Source organism: Stegastes partitus, unplaced genomic scaffold, assembly GCF_000690725.1.
Source record: "Stegastes partitus isolate 25-593 unplaced genomic scaffold, Stegastes_partitus-1.0.2 Scaffold423, whole genome shotgun sequence".
Lineage (NCBI taxonomy): Eukaryota > Metazoa > Chordata > Actinopteri > Pomacentridae > Stegastes > Stegastes partitus.
Genome location: NW_007578154.1, coordinates 79876 through 94675, shown reverse-complemented (window position 1 = coordinate 94675; position 14800 = coordinate 79876). Strand labels below are relative to the sequence as shown.

The window sequence follows — 14800 nt, the reverse complement described above, 5'->3', positions numbered from 1 at the left end:
TCTTGCGTTTTTTCCCCTTATTTCTTTATTCTACTTAATAAATTGTTTTTGAAATGCATCATCTTTGACACTTTGCTAGCATTGTTACCCTGATATTTATGCAAAAAAAAAAAAAAGCACGTTATTGCCAATGCCAAAAATATAGAACTGAAAAAAAGAAAGAGAGAAACAACGGCAGCTTTATGCAGGTGATAAGCTCAGAGAATAATTCCTCAAACGCCAACGTGGACAAAGGTTTCTTAAGATAACCAGGCCCATCAACCAAATGTGTAAAAAATAATAATATTGATAACTGAATGAATAAATTAATTGTTTCCGGTGGCTAATGTGGCAATCGGTCGTATTTGTGCCCAAAAAAAGTGCCTGTAAACAGCATTGAAGCACATCAGGGTGCAGACTTTGACTTTTTCTTGTGGTTGCATCTGCAAGAGAAACCAAACCGCTCGATCACAACTTGTCAGGAAAGAAAAAGCATCAGCCAGAGACTTGGTCTAATCTTTATATACATAATTAGTCACCAGTTACAATACACATATTTATATACTACAGGAACACAGATAATACAGGTACTCAACGTGTTTTACTATTTTCTTAATTTTTTTTTTAATTTTTTTTAATTTTCTTCTTTACCTAACCTGCATGTTGAAGAAGAGCCAATCATGGGGTTTGTCTTCAGACCTAGAGGACAAGAAGTATCCCCCCCTTTTTACCACATTATCTACTGGTCTACATTTGAACAGTGCATAGGTCCAAGAAGTCCTAACTCCTTCTCAAATGCACACAAATGTCCAAACTGCTGAGGAATGCCGATACAACTGAAATGTCCTGCCTCCTTTATCACAGCTCCTCTCTAAAGAAGAAAACTTCACATTCGTTTTTCCCATCGACATGCAGATCATTTCAGCATCTGCACTGAAAAGCTCGCTGACCACAGACTTAGTGACGTCTGATTGTGTTTTCTAGGACTCCTGAATTCTCTGGGAAAAACGAATGGGAAATTGACTTCAGGAACTCAGCATTTATGCTCTTTCAAGTATGGCTGACAGAACTACATTTTGCTGCATCCTTCAGCAGAAGACAAACCCGCAGAGAGCCTTTTAATGCAACGTCATTATTGCTTACAGAGAAAAAGAAGCTTTTCGTGTACATAGACACAGTGCAGATTCATGGAGGGCCCTATAGTTGGACAGTGATCATGGGAGAGCAGAGAACTTCTGCTTACTTTCATCATGAGGGAAGGGAAACATCCGACTCAGAGGAACTTTTTAGTGCAAGCAGAGCGTGAGCAAGGGAGGGAGTGAGGGTTTGTTGAGCTAAGGTGGAGAATTTACCACAACGAATGATGGCAAACGCTTTTATTGCTCATACAGTGACAACTTCCGTGGATTTTTAATTCAATGAGTAACGCCGCAGAACTAATTCACAGGGTTTTAGTGGAGGTTTTGGGGGAAAGCGACCTGTGGATCCTTGTCACTGAGCACTTTTGTGGTTCGTTTCTCCCTCCGGAGCGCAGACAGTGCAGCGCTGAGCTTCATGTCAGTGCTGTGAAACTACATCAGTGGTTTGACAAAATCAACAGTGAATCACTGGGAATAATACTGCTACTGCACTGCACAGCTGCTCGGAGGGTCGGCCACAAGTACAACACGCTTCGGTGTTTCTGTCTGCATAAGGCAGGTTCCTAACGCTGAACAGAACTGTCACCAGCTACCCAAAACCACTGCAGTGACAAAACAAGATCTTGTTATAATGACAAAGTCTACTATTGTAAGAAGAACTCTGGGGGTGCCAGTCGATCTGAAATACTGAAATAAAATATCTCAGCAACTATCGGATGGATTGCCATGGAAATGAGCTCATATTTATGCCTACATCCATCTTTTTTTATACATCCTATGACTGCAGGTACAGAAGCAACTGAAATGATTGAGCCAAGTGTAACTAACCCTTCTACTTATTCATAAACACAGATAAAGACTCTTTATACAAGTATCACATTTTAAAGTGCCCTATTGTGCCCTTGTCACCAAAATGAATGAAAGTCTCACATTTTCTCAGAATGTTTTTCAATTTTTTTTTAGCTCAAAACAATGCAAAGAAGTTCATTTCACCATGACTGCATGACCCCTGGTTTTAGTCCTGTTCTGAGCCACCTTCAGGAAGAAAACTCTGCACGCACCTGTGATTGACATGAGTGTGTGAGATCAAGACTTTCTATGGCTTCTAACTCTCTCACAGCTGTTGTTTGTAGCTTGTGTTTGATGAGTTTTTAAAATCTGTAATTGAGTGATGCAAAGAAGCTTGAAAGGCTTGGACATGACTCTGGAGTGACTGCTGGTTAACACGTAGTCTTAATGGACTGTGTTTGAGCCACTATTTTATTCTTGTTCCGTTGTCTGTCAACAGAAACAGAAAAATATTTAAAAGAGAACAGCTTTACTAAGAATTCTACTGTATTAAAATGCAGTAGATATGAGCACAAAGAGCAGGATAAAAGAAAACCGATGTAAATACTAGCTAAGTTCAGGCTGCACTGAAGCACAACAGTCGACTTGACAACACCGTAACCCATCCAGTCCTTGTTTACTGGTTTCAAATCTGTCTTAAAAGTTTCCACCATCTCTGAATGTCCCTCAGTTTTACAGTTTCCACAGAGTTCTGACCTGTAGACATACAATCACAGCAAATGGTAACTTTAGCCATGATAGCCACACAATACGCTAACACTAAGGATTTACCTATTGTTGTGGGGACATCATTAACAAAAATAAAGTGCATGAAAACTTTCATGTTCAGTCTTGCAGCCAACAGCTGAACATGTAATGCATTTTGCTCAAAAACCTTGTCATCATAACAAGATCGCGTCTTCCAGTGGCAGCTCTGCTTCTCCAGAGTTTGTGGCCGTATGTGATCTGTGTTAAAGATCTCATCTGTGTGTGGTGCTTCAAATGAGGCCAAAACCCTGCAGCAGCTCCAACTGTTCCTCATCTCCAATCACCTAACATCGGCAGAACTGGAATGAAAACCTACCAACTAATGATCATTTCATTGGCAAGGTGTTTTTTTTTTAAGGCTGATACTGATAAAAATTGTAAATCAAAACCATCGCGGACGGGTAGCACAGAATTTTAAGCCGATGATTAACGTCTTAAGGTATGTTTTCCCAGGTTGTCAGGGTGAAAAAGCAGGGTGAAACAGTAGCTAGGCCACAATAGGACACTATGACTCTCTAGTGAAAGCCAGACTGGTTCAGCACTTTTATATTCTTGACCAGCTTTTTAATAACATCACATGTTCACCGCCACCTCAGTCTGCTGGTGGGACATTTAGAAAGTCCACCATCTGACTGTTTTAAAGTAAATATCCGACCCAGCTTTCGGGCCTCGTGGAGCATGGATCAAAACCACTGATTTTACAAGACAGAATTATTATATGTACACTCCTCCAGCACTCGCTCAACTCACAATTAGTACTCATAATATACATACACATCCGTGCCTAAGGGAATATTTGATATGACTGTGATTTCCTTCCATCTTCTTCAGGCTTCTGGAGACAAACACTGTGGCGATACTTTCACAAAGGGATCCAGTGGCTTTAGTTTGTTGAGTGTCTCGACAATACATTCCTCATAGCTAGACACTCCCCAGAAAAGACGTATCTCTCCAAAAAACACGCACAAAAAAAGAAACGCCACCTCACGTCGCTGCCCCGAGTCTCTGAGGACATTCTGGGGCACGAGGTACATTCTGCTCCACCGATATCAGTCCACAGGATGGTTACAGGAAAACTACCAGCAAGAGTGAATGGGAGGGTGATGCTGGGAACCTGCTTATACTATTTGAAATTCTGGGGGGCCAGGAAAGTGGAGGCACAGTTTACAGAATCTGGTCATCACTAACATTTGGAAATCCACTGCATCAAACAGAAAAATGGGGTTACAATTACAATATTACAGAAATAATTAACGTGTCCAAATGGCAGTTAAATTGGTAAACAATAGCTCACAATAACAATCTCCTCATTAGCCATTTCAAACTCCAAAACACAAGAGAAACGTGTAAAGAATGGATTCAAGTGTGTTTGTTTGTGGCATATATAATGATGAGCTCCACTACATGAGGTTACAGGTGTATTTTTAGTACTTTGAAAGTGAAAGGGATTGACAGTTATGAAGTTGATGTGTTTGCCGGTGATTTTCCTTGTAGTTTTCATAGTAAATCTGCAGTATAGTTAAGTTACAGTCATCGAGCATGGTTAGATACAGGAGGTTACATGTTTAATGCAAAGTGACAGAAGTGTCTCCACAGATTAGACTTGCTCAGTTAACTGGGTATGAGTGCTGTTAGACTTATTAGAAAGGGATTAATATGAGTCTAATATGAAACTTTTCATTATAGTATCATAAATCAGCAGGAGGATTATTGTTTGGAGGTTACATAGTTGTTTGTTAATTATAATAATAATAATTGAACATTAAAGAGGAACTCTACAGAGTGGATATTTGGAGTTACATATGGCTTTTTTGTCGTAGCCTTACGAAAGGCGGCAGAAAGAACTGAGTTTGTGACCTGATAACTGAAATGCAGCATGTTAGACAGCAGGGAGGGGGCAGTCCAATGCAGAATCTGTATCATATCAGAGACAGATCCAATTATAAAGGCTGTGTGGGGCCATGGGAGGCAGCCTCAGTGGACTACTGTGATGGTGGGAGATATCTTGCAGTTGCTGATGACTGGGATGTTTGCTGTGTGGTGTTGTTGCACAGGGACTGTTAACACCACAACTCTATTTACACTTGATAACTCTCTTACCGTAGGCTACCGAGGCACAAAATGTGCAATTTTTTCTTTATGCTGTTGGGGAATACGCTTGTTCACGTTCTTAATGAGACATTTGACGCCACTCTCACATCTGTACACCAACTTAAATATGAAGCTACTGCACCACCACCAGCCGCTTAGCTTAGCTTAGCTTAGCTTAGCATAAAGACTAGAAGCAAGGGAACAGCTTGCCTGGCTTTTTGAAAAGCTAGCAAAATTCACAAATTCTAATACATTATGTATTGTTTATTTAAAACATACATTAACAAGTAAAATAATGACAAATTGTTGGCAGTTTTTGAACCCTCTGCCCTTTCCACCCGCTTCCAGTCTTTAAACTAGAAGGTAACTGTTGCTAGCATATTCCTCGCTAGCATATTTTTGCTAGGTCTGTGGCTGACATGAAGACAACCTCATAAAAAGTCTCAAATGTGCACTTTTAGAGACACGCTTAATGCTAACAGACGAAGGCTACGTTTAATTTTTTATCATTTTTCTGTTCTTCCCTGATTTCGGTCTTTATGCTAAGCTAAGCTAGGCTAGTGTTTCTCGGAAAAAGAAGAAAATGTCACTTCCTTTGGAACTTCCAAAGAAAGATGTGCTAAAACCAAACACAAACAACTATTATTTCATAGGTGAGGAATTAGTTTACAATACTTCACTGTTCATAAATTGTCAAATGTGATACGTAACAGTAAGTAATCTTTCTCTTAAGCTAATATAAAGTGACTGTGAGCACTACGCTAACTTTCATATGACAAAAAAATGCTTTTTAATGTTATTGTAGCAATACAGTATTTCTTTTACTTCACTGTTGAAACTCAGACTGGTAAGTGTTTGTTGTAGTTCTTTTCATTAACTGAATCTTTATTTATTTCTTTGCACTTGGAAATGTATTACAAAGGGTAAGTACATCTTAAGTATTATAGTCAGCACAAACTGTATTAGGTACATCTGAGTCTCGAGTCATTAGGCGTCCATTAGCCATGTTATTCAGGATGAGAATAAATACTTGGGACTTCAACATCCTTAATAACCAAAAAAAAAAAAAAAGTCCATTTGCCTTCAACTGAAGCACTTAGACTTTTACAAAGCCTCTAGATTTTTAATCTTTGTCTATTCTACTTCTTTACATATTTTGAGGAAATAGTGGGTGGTAGTGGTGTCCTCATTGACATATATTACATTAGATTTCACAGGTTTTACTAATTAAGTGACAGATTGTAAGTCTGTAAATGCTAAGTATATCAATTATGGTTAACCTCCCATCTTGATAAATACCCATGCGAAAGCTAAGCTAATCAGCTGCTGGTGGTAGGTTTATATTTGACGAGAGACAGACATGAGAGTGGCATCAATTTTCTCATTTAACTGTTACCAGAGAGAGCAAATAGGCCAAAAAACATTAAAGTATTCCTTTAAACTGTCACAAAGTCACAGTGTGACTTGATTGAGAGCACAAGTCATACTTGTCCTTAATGGTGTGATATCAACATATGGATCTAGTAATTGGTAAATGTGAAGGAAGTAGGCCTTAGTCATACACATGGAAGGCACGTGTTCTGCAGCTTTCAACTATCCTGGCCCAACATTGAATAGTTGTGGACTTATCAAGCCTGCTGGAAAATATTTCTGTTCCATGGGTCTTGTGTGAACATAAATACGCTTGGAACACTTTGCAATAACTATGAGGCCCAACAACTATAACAAAAATATAGTTTTAAATACCCCTCCCCTGCCCCCAAAAAACCCATTATCCCAGGAGTATATCCCCATCTGGAATACTGGACTACATTAAGCATTTATTCAGGTAGCTGACTGCTAATCTTTTATAATCCAGTGCTAAATGCTTTTATCTGTAGACAAATTGTAGCTGGATAATGGCTGGGGTCACTGACTGTATAGGAGGGGGCAGAACACCATGTGCCTTCAGCCCCAGAAACCAGGAGCAACAATTGTTCCGGCCTCCTCCGTGGATGTTATTCATCTGCCACCAAAGGATTGCTGAGGGGACAAAGAGGCAGGCCAGGCCATTAGAGCTTAATTTAATGCTCGGTCGCTCGACATTCTCGACAGCTGTCTCAAGACAAAAGATGATGTGTGTCACCTAACCCTAGGTAACTTTAAACGGGAAGAAAGAGAAGTGATCACACAGTCAACCTCTTAGTCTTTGCTGGTTTGAATAGGAGGTTGGGTGCAGGAAAATGTGTGTGGATGGACCATTTATATGGTGTTCTGTGTATTTTTGTTCTAAGATTCTTAAGTTACAATAATGGGAAGTCTTAACGCTACTCTACAGCTGCAATGATGGATGATATGAATGTCTTTTTCACTTTGTAGGAACAGTTCATGAACAAATCATCATCATAGCCAATATTTTTGGCAATATTACCTTAATAAATGTATCTGAGTGGTGGTGGACATATATACATATATATCATCCAGTAAGTAACAGGAAATCACAGCACAGAATGCCAAAAAATATGTTTACGGTCATGAGAAACAGTTTGTTTATCTAGTAGATATCTTTATAGAAAATACTGATGATAGTAATACTACCTTAGGAAACAGCTAAAGTCCATCCACCAGGCTGTTGGTGTTGTGGCTGAAACGGAGCAAATCCTTACTGTACAACAACCACACATTGGTCTAATATTCACACATACTTTTGGCCAAGTAGTGTATTCTTCTGCAAGAAAAATAAACAGCAAGATAATCTTTTTCTATTTCATGTACCACAGAGCAACCAAAGTCACCCCATATTGCTTTTACTTTCTGTCCAAAATAGATAACATCCGTCTAAGGAATGTGGAGCGACCAAGCACTTAAATTAAACTTAAATGTGTGTACAGACTGAATGCATGTGCACTGAGGCGCTTTCATGGTCCAATGGAGAATCGAGCTCCAGCTAGCTAACAACGTGTGTGAGTCCAGTCAATTGATTTTAAAATGTACCAGTGACTCCAGTTGTTTCTGTTATTTGCCTCTAAACTCTCGCTTTTATTTAGGTAGAGTCACACAGTTCAAACATTAAGTGCACTTCCTCCAGCAAAACGTGTCTGTTCTTGTCCTTTATGGCCTTTCCACGAACTGTTTGCTGTGGTGCCGCTTCAAGTACTCATTTCACATTCAGTCTGAACACATCTCATTAACCTGCACATCCAGCTCTGGTTTCATATTGACTGATCACTGGTCACAATGGAGAGGATGCAGTTTTGCGCTTTACCTACAGCACTAAGGAGCAGGGCTTGTGTTTAGAGGGCCAGCTTACATTTGGAAACATTTCGGCTTGGGACAGAGCACCACTCCTCCAACAGAGATTCAATAATCACATGACAACTGCAGGAGCCACAACTACCAACTATCGAAGAAAGACGTGTTGTTGAAGGCAAAGGTGGGTGGGTCAGGGGGTGGAGGGGCAGGGAGCAGGGCTGAAGAAATGAAGGAGATGGTTTGGTTTGGGTCACCTCTTCAGATGGTGACATCTTGGGGCAGTTGAGGCACTGCCACTCCAGGCCTCCGGTTGGAGCAGTGCTGCATGCAGGGCAGCAAGGGGCCAGATGATGACAGGCCTAGCAGCTCCCTGGATTTGCCGGGCCACCTTCGGCGCCACCGGCGACTACCATAACCAAGCCTGTGGCTTCGCCTCACTGCCTGGCCTAACAGCATGGCTGTCTGGGGCCACAGTGGGTCCGTGAAGCTAGAGGTGCTGGGCTCCTGAAAAGGGATGCAGGACCTGCGCCTCAGTGGGCGTTCTTCTCGGTAGATGTGGGAGGCTGTGAAGAGGTCGGGGCTGAAGTTGAAGCAGGGCTGCCTGGAGCCTCTGATCAGGGAGATGCGACCCTCCAGCGACGGCCCCAACAGGCTGAGGCTAGTTCTGTCCGTGAACGAGTCCGTTCGGTCTTCGTAGCTGAGGTCAGCGGGAGCGGAGCACTGCTGCAGGGGCCAACCTCCGCGGCCCTTCCCCCCAATGTCCGCAGTGCTGCCTCCCTCACCGCCATCACGCTCTACCCTGACTGCTTCATCTTCCTCCTCTTCTTCTTCTTCCTGCTCCTCTTCCTCCACCTCTGCGACCTCCTCCTCCTCCATCTCCCCCTCCACCGCGCCCTCCTCCTCGTCCTCAGTGCTGGTGGGTGCCGGAGAACGTGGGTCCCGCAAGAAGACTACTATGACAGTGATGTTATCACTAGAGCCGGCATCTCGGGCCGAGGCCACCAGCTTGTGGGCGACCATGGTGGTGTCTCCAGCGTTCTCCTGGAGATGGTCACTGACCACTCGCACCGCCTCGTCCGGAATCACTGTGTCCCAGAAGCCGTCACAGGCCAGAATCAGATAGTCTTCTGAGCCGTCCAATGGGAAGATACTATGGTCTGCATCGCCACAGATGTAGGGCTTGTGTTCCGAGTCGCCTGCCAACACAGACACAGAAGTTCATCTGTTAGGACCTGCTCAGACCGACATTTACAACAGCAGAATTGTGCAACTTTGCAACGGATCTGAGTGGAATGAGTCGAATCTCCGTCAGCAGCAAATCTGTTCTTTATTTTGTAGATGTGAATTTGAAAACATGTTGGCCAAATGCAAGGCTGACTCAGCTGCTGACTAATGTTGCGGCGATAAACTCTCAGGGTGACTACTTTTACATGCCTAGATATTTATACAGTAAACATTTTTATATAATAATAATATCTTCACTTGTATAGCACTGTTTAAAATCACTAGAAAAGTGCTTTTAACAACAAGGCATGTCTGGAAACTTTAGGAATTACATACGTTTAATAAAGAAAAGATTAGAAAATAGCAGCAATTAAGCATTGCCGGAATAATAAAAGCTATGAAATAAAACAAAATCAGAAGCCAATAAGTCAGAAAGTTAAGGCCAGCAGACAATTACTGAAAACATGCAAAAGTATTGCAATGTGTTTTATTAAGCCATTTAAAAGAAGTCAGTGAGTCTGATGTTCTCAGGCAGGCTGTTACAGAGCTTCAAAGCTCTAAAATACTGGCACATCTTGTCTTTAGTCTGGCAACATCGACAACCAAGAGGCCTCATATATGACATTTTGCTTCTCAGAAAGGTGCAGTTTTATGGCACTTCTGGCAGGAAAGAAATGAACGCGTGCATTAAAAGACCAAATATCACAGTCTTGTGTAAAAATACATAAAGTATACATGTGGTGTACAGGGTGTCCGACTGAACCACTGTACCTATTGCTCTGGATACAGACAGGCTGCCATTGACCCTCCATGTGCCGAACCAGATCACACAACCTCCCAGAGCCTCGATCCTCTTCTTCTCATCCTGCAAACACACAGTGATAGTCATAATCTCAGCCAGTGACTCAGTGCGGCGCTTTACCTGCCTCTGTTGTGCACTTAAAATGACAGTTCACTCAAAGTGAGTAACACTGGGACTGTTTTTGGACATGAAAATGTGAAGCACACACTCAAAACAGCAGAAAACATGCCAGGCCACAACAATGACGGATGTTAGGCCATGTTGATAGTGGTTTGCAATAGTAAAACAAGAAACAGGTGATGAAAAATAATGTTGGCTGTGTCTTCTTATGATGCAGAATTTACAACAAAACAGTAACATTACAAAACGGTTGTTTGCAGCTTCGGAAGCATGTCATTTTTCTTTCGGACAACAAAACTATAAATAGACAGATTGGTTGTTGGACTGCGATGGACATTATTGTCTGTGCAACTTAAAGGAATGGGGCCAATCTTTGGAATATATGCTTATTCGTTTTCTAGCAGAGAGTCAGATGAAACGATGATGCTGCTCTCATGTTTGGCTTAGCTTAGCACAAATATTAGAAACGGGACCTCCCAGCACCTGTAAATCTCACTAATTACCAGTTTTTACCTCATTTGTTTCATTCATTCAAAAAACAAATACAAAATAACAATTTGCTGTTTTACTGGAGATTATGTGCCAGAATATTTTTTGGCTGCAACCAGTAATTTTCTGGCACCTCCGTCTGTTGCCTGGCAACTGCTCAGAGTAAAAAACATTTTGCCACATACCCCTCTGTAAAATGTCAAATTTTTACACTTCAGTTGTTTTTTTTTTTTTTTGCAGATTAAACCACAGCTTTAGTAAACAGTAACTGTGCTGCATTACATAATACAGGTGCAGATACAATTAATTTAAATCTTAGGAATTAAAATGCAACAACATACTGTACAAGAAGACAGTTTTTCTAATTCTATTGTACCAGCTGCAAAGAGTTCATCATCCACATTCATTAATTTATTTATTTTGCACTTTTTTAACTTCTGTACACATACTGTGATGGTTTATCATGTCAGTCGACGCGACAGATTTGTGTCTGAAGAATGTGTGCATCTCACCTCCCTGTCTGGTGTGTGTATTCATTTGCATTTGAATTATTACAACAAAAACAACAAACTTAAGTGGCAATTAATTTCTGGTCACGTTGTTCTCGCCTTTTTGCTAATGCAAAAGGTGGTAATACTCCTGTATGAGGTGCATTGTCCTCAGGCATACTTTTCAACATAGTTTATGCACTAATATCCATCCATTATCTATACACCGCTTAATCCTCACTAGGGTCGCGGGGGGCTGGGGCGAAGGCAGGGGACACCCTGGACAGGTCGCCAGTCTATCACAGGGCCACACTTAGAGACAGACAACCAAGCACACTCACATTCACACCTACGGACAATTTAGAATTACCAATTAACCTCAACATGTTTTTGGACTGTGTGGGAGGAAGCCGGAGAACCCGGAGAGAACCCACGCTGCACGGGGAGAACATGCAAACTCCACGCAAAAAGATTGCGGTGCCCCCACCGGGACGCAAACCGGCAACCTTCTTGCTGCGAGGCAGCAGTGCTACCAACTGCGCCACCCTGCAGCCCTGCACTCATATGTAACATTTAAAAAAAAAAAAAAAAGAGTTCATCATCCACATCCATTGATTTATACATTTCACAAACTTGCAGTATGCATTCAGTGGAAGAGACAGATTTGTGTCCGATGGCACGTGTCTCACCTCTCTGTCTGGTTTGTGTGGTTTCATCAGCTCCACCACCTGCCCTCTCCTGACCAGAATGACCTGAGAGTCACCCAGCCAGGCCACGTGCAACGTCCGGCCCCGCAGGAACGTCACCACGCCTGTTGTGCCGCAACGCAGGGTCTGCCAAACACAAACACGTGCTACAGCATTCAGCTTGCAGGTAACAGGAGCTGCAACACCACTACTTAGATTGTGTCCCTGTTTTACCGAATTGTCCAACTGCTGAAAAACAAGCAGTCACAGTAATAGTATATACTAGTAAACTAATACAGTCAGCTAATCTGATGGGTTATTGCTTCACATCTGTACACTACTCAGTACTCCGTGTTGCCCACTGTAGGATATGTAGCAATGAAGGGTTTCTAATTGGTGGTTACCTCTCGTTTAGCCTTCTTCACGAAGCGTTCGTCTGTGAGTTTGAAAGCTTTGCAGAGTGCCTCGCCGGGGTCCTGGCTGAAGGATTCCTGTCGAACTAAGTTGACGTGCAGGTGGTTGGCGGCATAAATGGCAGCGTCCACCCCGCCGTGACCGTCGAACACAGCAAAGAATGCTTGTTCTTCCTGATCCTGAGAGGCAGAAAAACAGAAGACACTCAAAAACAAATAAGCACACGATTAAAAGGACAATTAAATAAAAGCAGAACAGTTGCTGATTGCAGACAGGTGAATTTATTGTGTTAATATGCTGACAGTAGGAGAGAGAATGACAAAAGATCTCTTCTCACCTCTACTTTTAACAGCACACAATATTCTTTCTTATCTCAACAAAGGTACACTGGGTGAAGGCACTTAAAACATCTTTTAAAAGATATTTTTGACGCATTTCTGGCTTTATTATATTGTTCAGTCTGGAGACAGACAGGAAACAAGGTCAGAGAGTTGTCTGTGTGGATTCATACAGTGTGATCCAATACAATAGCTCTGCCGTAAATTCTGCTTTTACAAAGCTTCTGTCTGCGCAGATTCTTAGTCATCCAGGTCATGGGAATCCAAATGCTTCAGTACAAGGCAACTGGGCCGCCTTTTCTGGTCTTTAAAGATGTTTCACTTCTCCTGATGTGGAGTCCCCACTCCTTGAGTTAATCAATTTTCACATTCTTGAGAGAGAACAGAGACTGTTTGAAGAAGGAGTGAAGATGCCATCTATATCAAACTGAAACAGCCATCTCTAAATAGATGAGGGGTCTACAACACCACTTTTCAGGTTTTTACAATGCAGTCCTGAGATCCCTCCTAATCTCTCACCTGGGAGGCTCACAACCATTCACACTTTGAGGAATGAGAGTCTTGGGTCATGAGAAAGAAAGACTCCCCACCAGTTAGAAAGAACTGACAAACTGTCTTGGACAAAAGGTGAAAGATGCTTTGGAGAACCATAAAGAGAAGTCCAGTTGCTTTCTATTGATGCAGTTAAGAAAGTCAGAGAGAGAGAGGGGTGGAGCATGTAATAGCAAAGGTCGCTTAGAAGGGAATCAAACCATACAGCTGTGATGTATGTGTCTTAAGGTCATTGGTTGGTTTAGCCTCTCTGCTGTGCTATTTCTGTTCAGATCTTATTTGTGAAAAGCGTGAATTACTGTCGTTCATGGTTTCTGTTTGCCCGTAGGTGATGTCGTGCTGCTGGCTGCTCAGTTTGCGATTATAATGATGAATCTCTGTGTACACATTTGAACTTTGAGATTTCATTTGCATTTTTATTAGTCCTACAAAACTGGTTCATGTACCAATTGAGCTAATGTCTTGTCATATTGTTCTTGTCTTGTTGCGAATGCCAATAGTGATAATACTTGTGTATGAGCTGCATCATCTTAAGTACATTTTCCTGCATGGTGTGATATTGTTTTGGGGCTTTTCTTTTTGCAAATGCATGCATGTTTTTTTTATTTATTTTTTATTTTTTGGCTGATCACAGCAGAATATTTAACTCAAACTTTTGCATTATACCTGGATGCTAAACTTCTGCTAATTTGGTTAGCTTTTAGTGAGGAGAGGAGGTCCTGCTTGCATAAAAGCATCAGCACATTTTAGTAGAGGAATCATGTGTCCGATTGTCTGAGTGGATGTCTTGTATCATCTGGAAGTGATCAATATTAATGATTAGCATCTCAGATGAGAATGGATTTGGGAAACTGCAGCGTGTTGTTGCTTCTCATAAGTTATGTATCTTTGGCTTAGATGTTTCCCCTGAAGCAGGATGCTGGTATCTTGCTAATAGTTTGTCTGCAGTGTAGAAGAGGCACTAGAACTCCTAGAAATTCACAGAATAAACTGTTTTCCATGAAGAATAAATGGATTGATTGATTGATTGATTAAAAAATAATTAGCAGAATGTAAGTTACTGTAGCATGTGAAGCCAAAGTTGTTGAAGTTTGGCAATGAAGCAAGTGAACAAATCTGTGACATTCTCTGAATGTTTCGTACAAAAGGTGCAGTTTCCATCTTTTCTAAGATGGTGTTTGGAGAAGCAACATTTATGAATAATTTTGTTTACCTTGATATTTATTTTAAAATGTTCCAGAAGAAGGAGAGACCTTTTCCCAGCAGATATTGTTCACAAAGTGTTCTGATAGCATGTACACATTCAGTACTGTGACAGCATTTCCTAGAACAAGAACAGGGGAAAGTTGTACCAACCTGAACGTTGAAGAGTGTGTTGAAGTCAGGGATGATAACGTGCTTGTCCTCCATCTTGCGCCTCATGTTCTTGATGGCGTGGATGGACGTTTCGTAGTATGGCTGTGGGCGGCGGCGAAAGGGCAGCTCCTTCATCCAGAGGCAGCACATCTCGAAGAGGCTGTTGAACACCAGCCGGGCAAGCTTCACAGACTCCAACTCTGACACACAAACACACAGACACAATCAGTCAGTCGTTTTGCTTCTCTATGGGACGGTAACAAAGCTCCTTTGGTTCCCTAGGGTTGCTTTTTAG

The 14800-nt window shown here is 41.7% G+C and overlaps 1 protein-coding gene across 2 annotated transcripts in view; it reads right to left on the bottom strand.

Annotated features, from left to right (window-relative positions):
* Nucleotides 1-485: 485 nt before the first annotated feature.
* The window catches only part of ppm1e (protein phosphatase, Mg2+/Mn2+ dependent, 1E), a 62426-nt gene continuing 48111 nt past the window's right edge, over nt 486-14800 (bottom strand). For both annotated transcript variants that reach the window (XM_008285921.1, XM_008285922.1), the window contains 5 exons: nt 14506-14705; nt 12250-12438; nt 11849-11992; nt 10032-10125; nt 486-9232 (listed from right to left, as the gene is read on the bottom strand). In XM_008285921.1, coding sequence (XP_008284143.1) covers nt 8295-9232; nt 10032-10125; nt 11849-11992; nt 12250-12438; nt 14506-14705 — 1565 coding nt within the window. In that variant the 3' untranslated portion in view covers nt 486-8294. The remainder of the gene's footprint in view (nt 9233-10031; nt 10126-11848; nt 11993-12249; nt 12439-14505; nt 14706-14800) is intronic.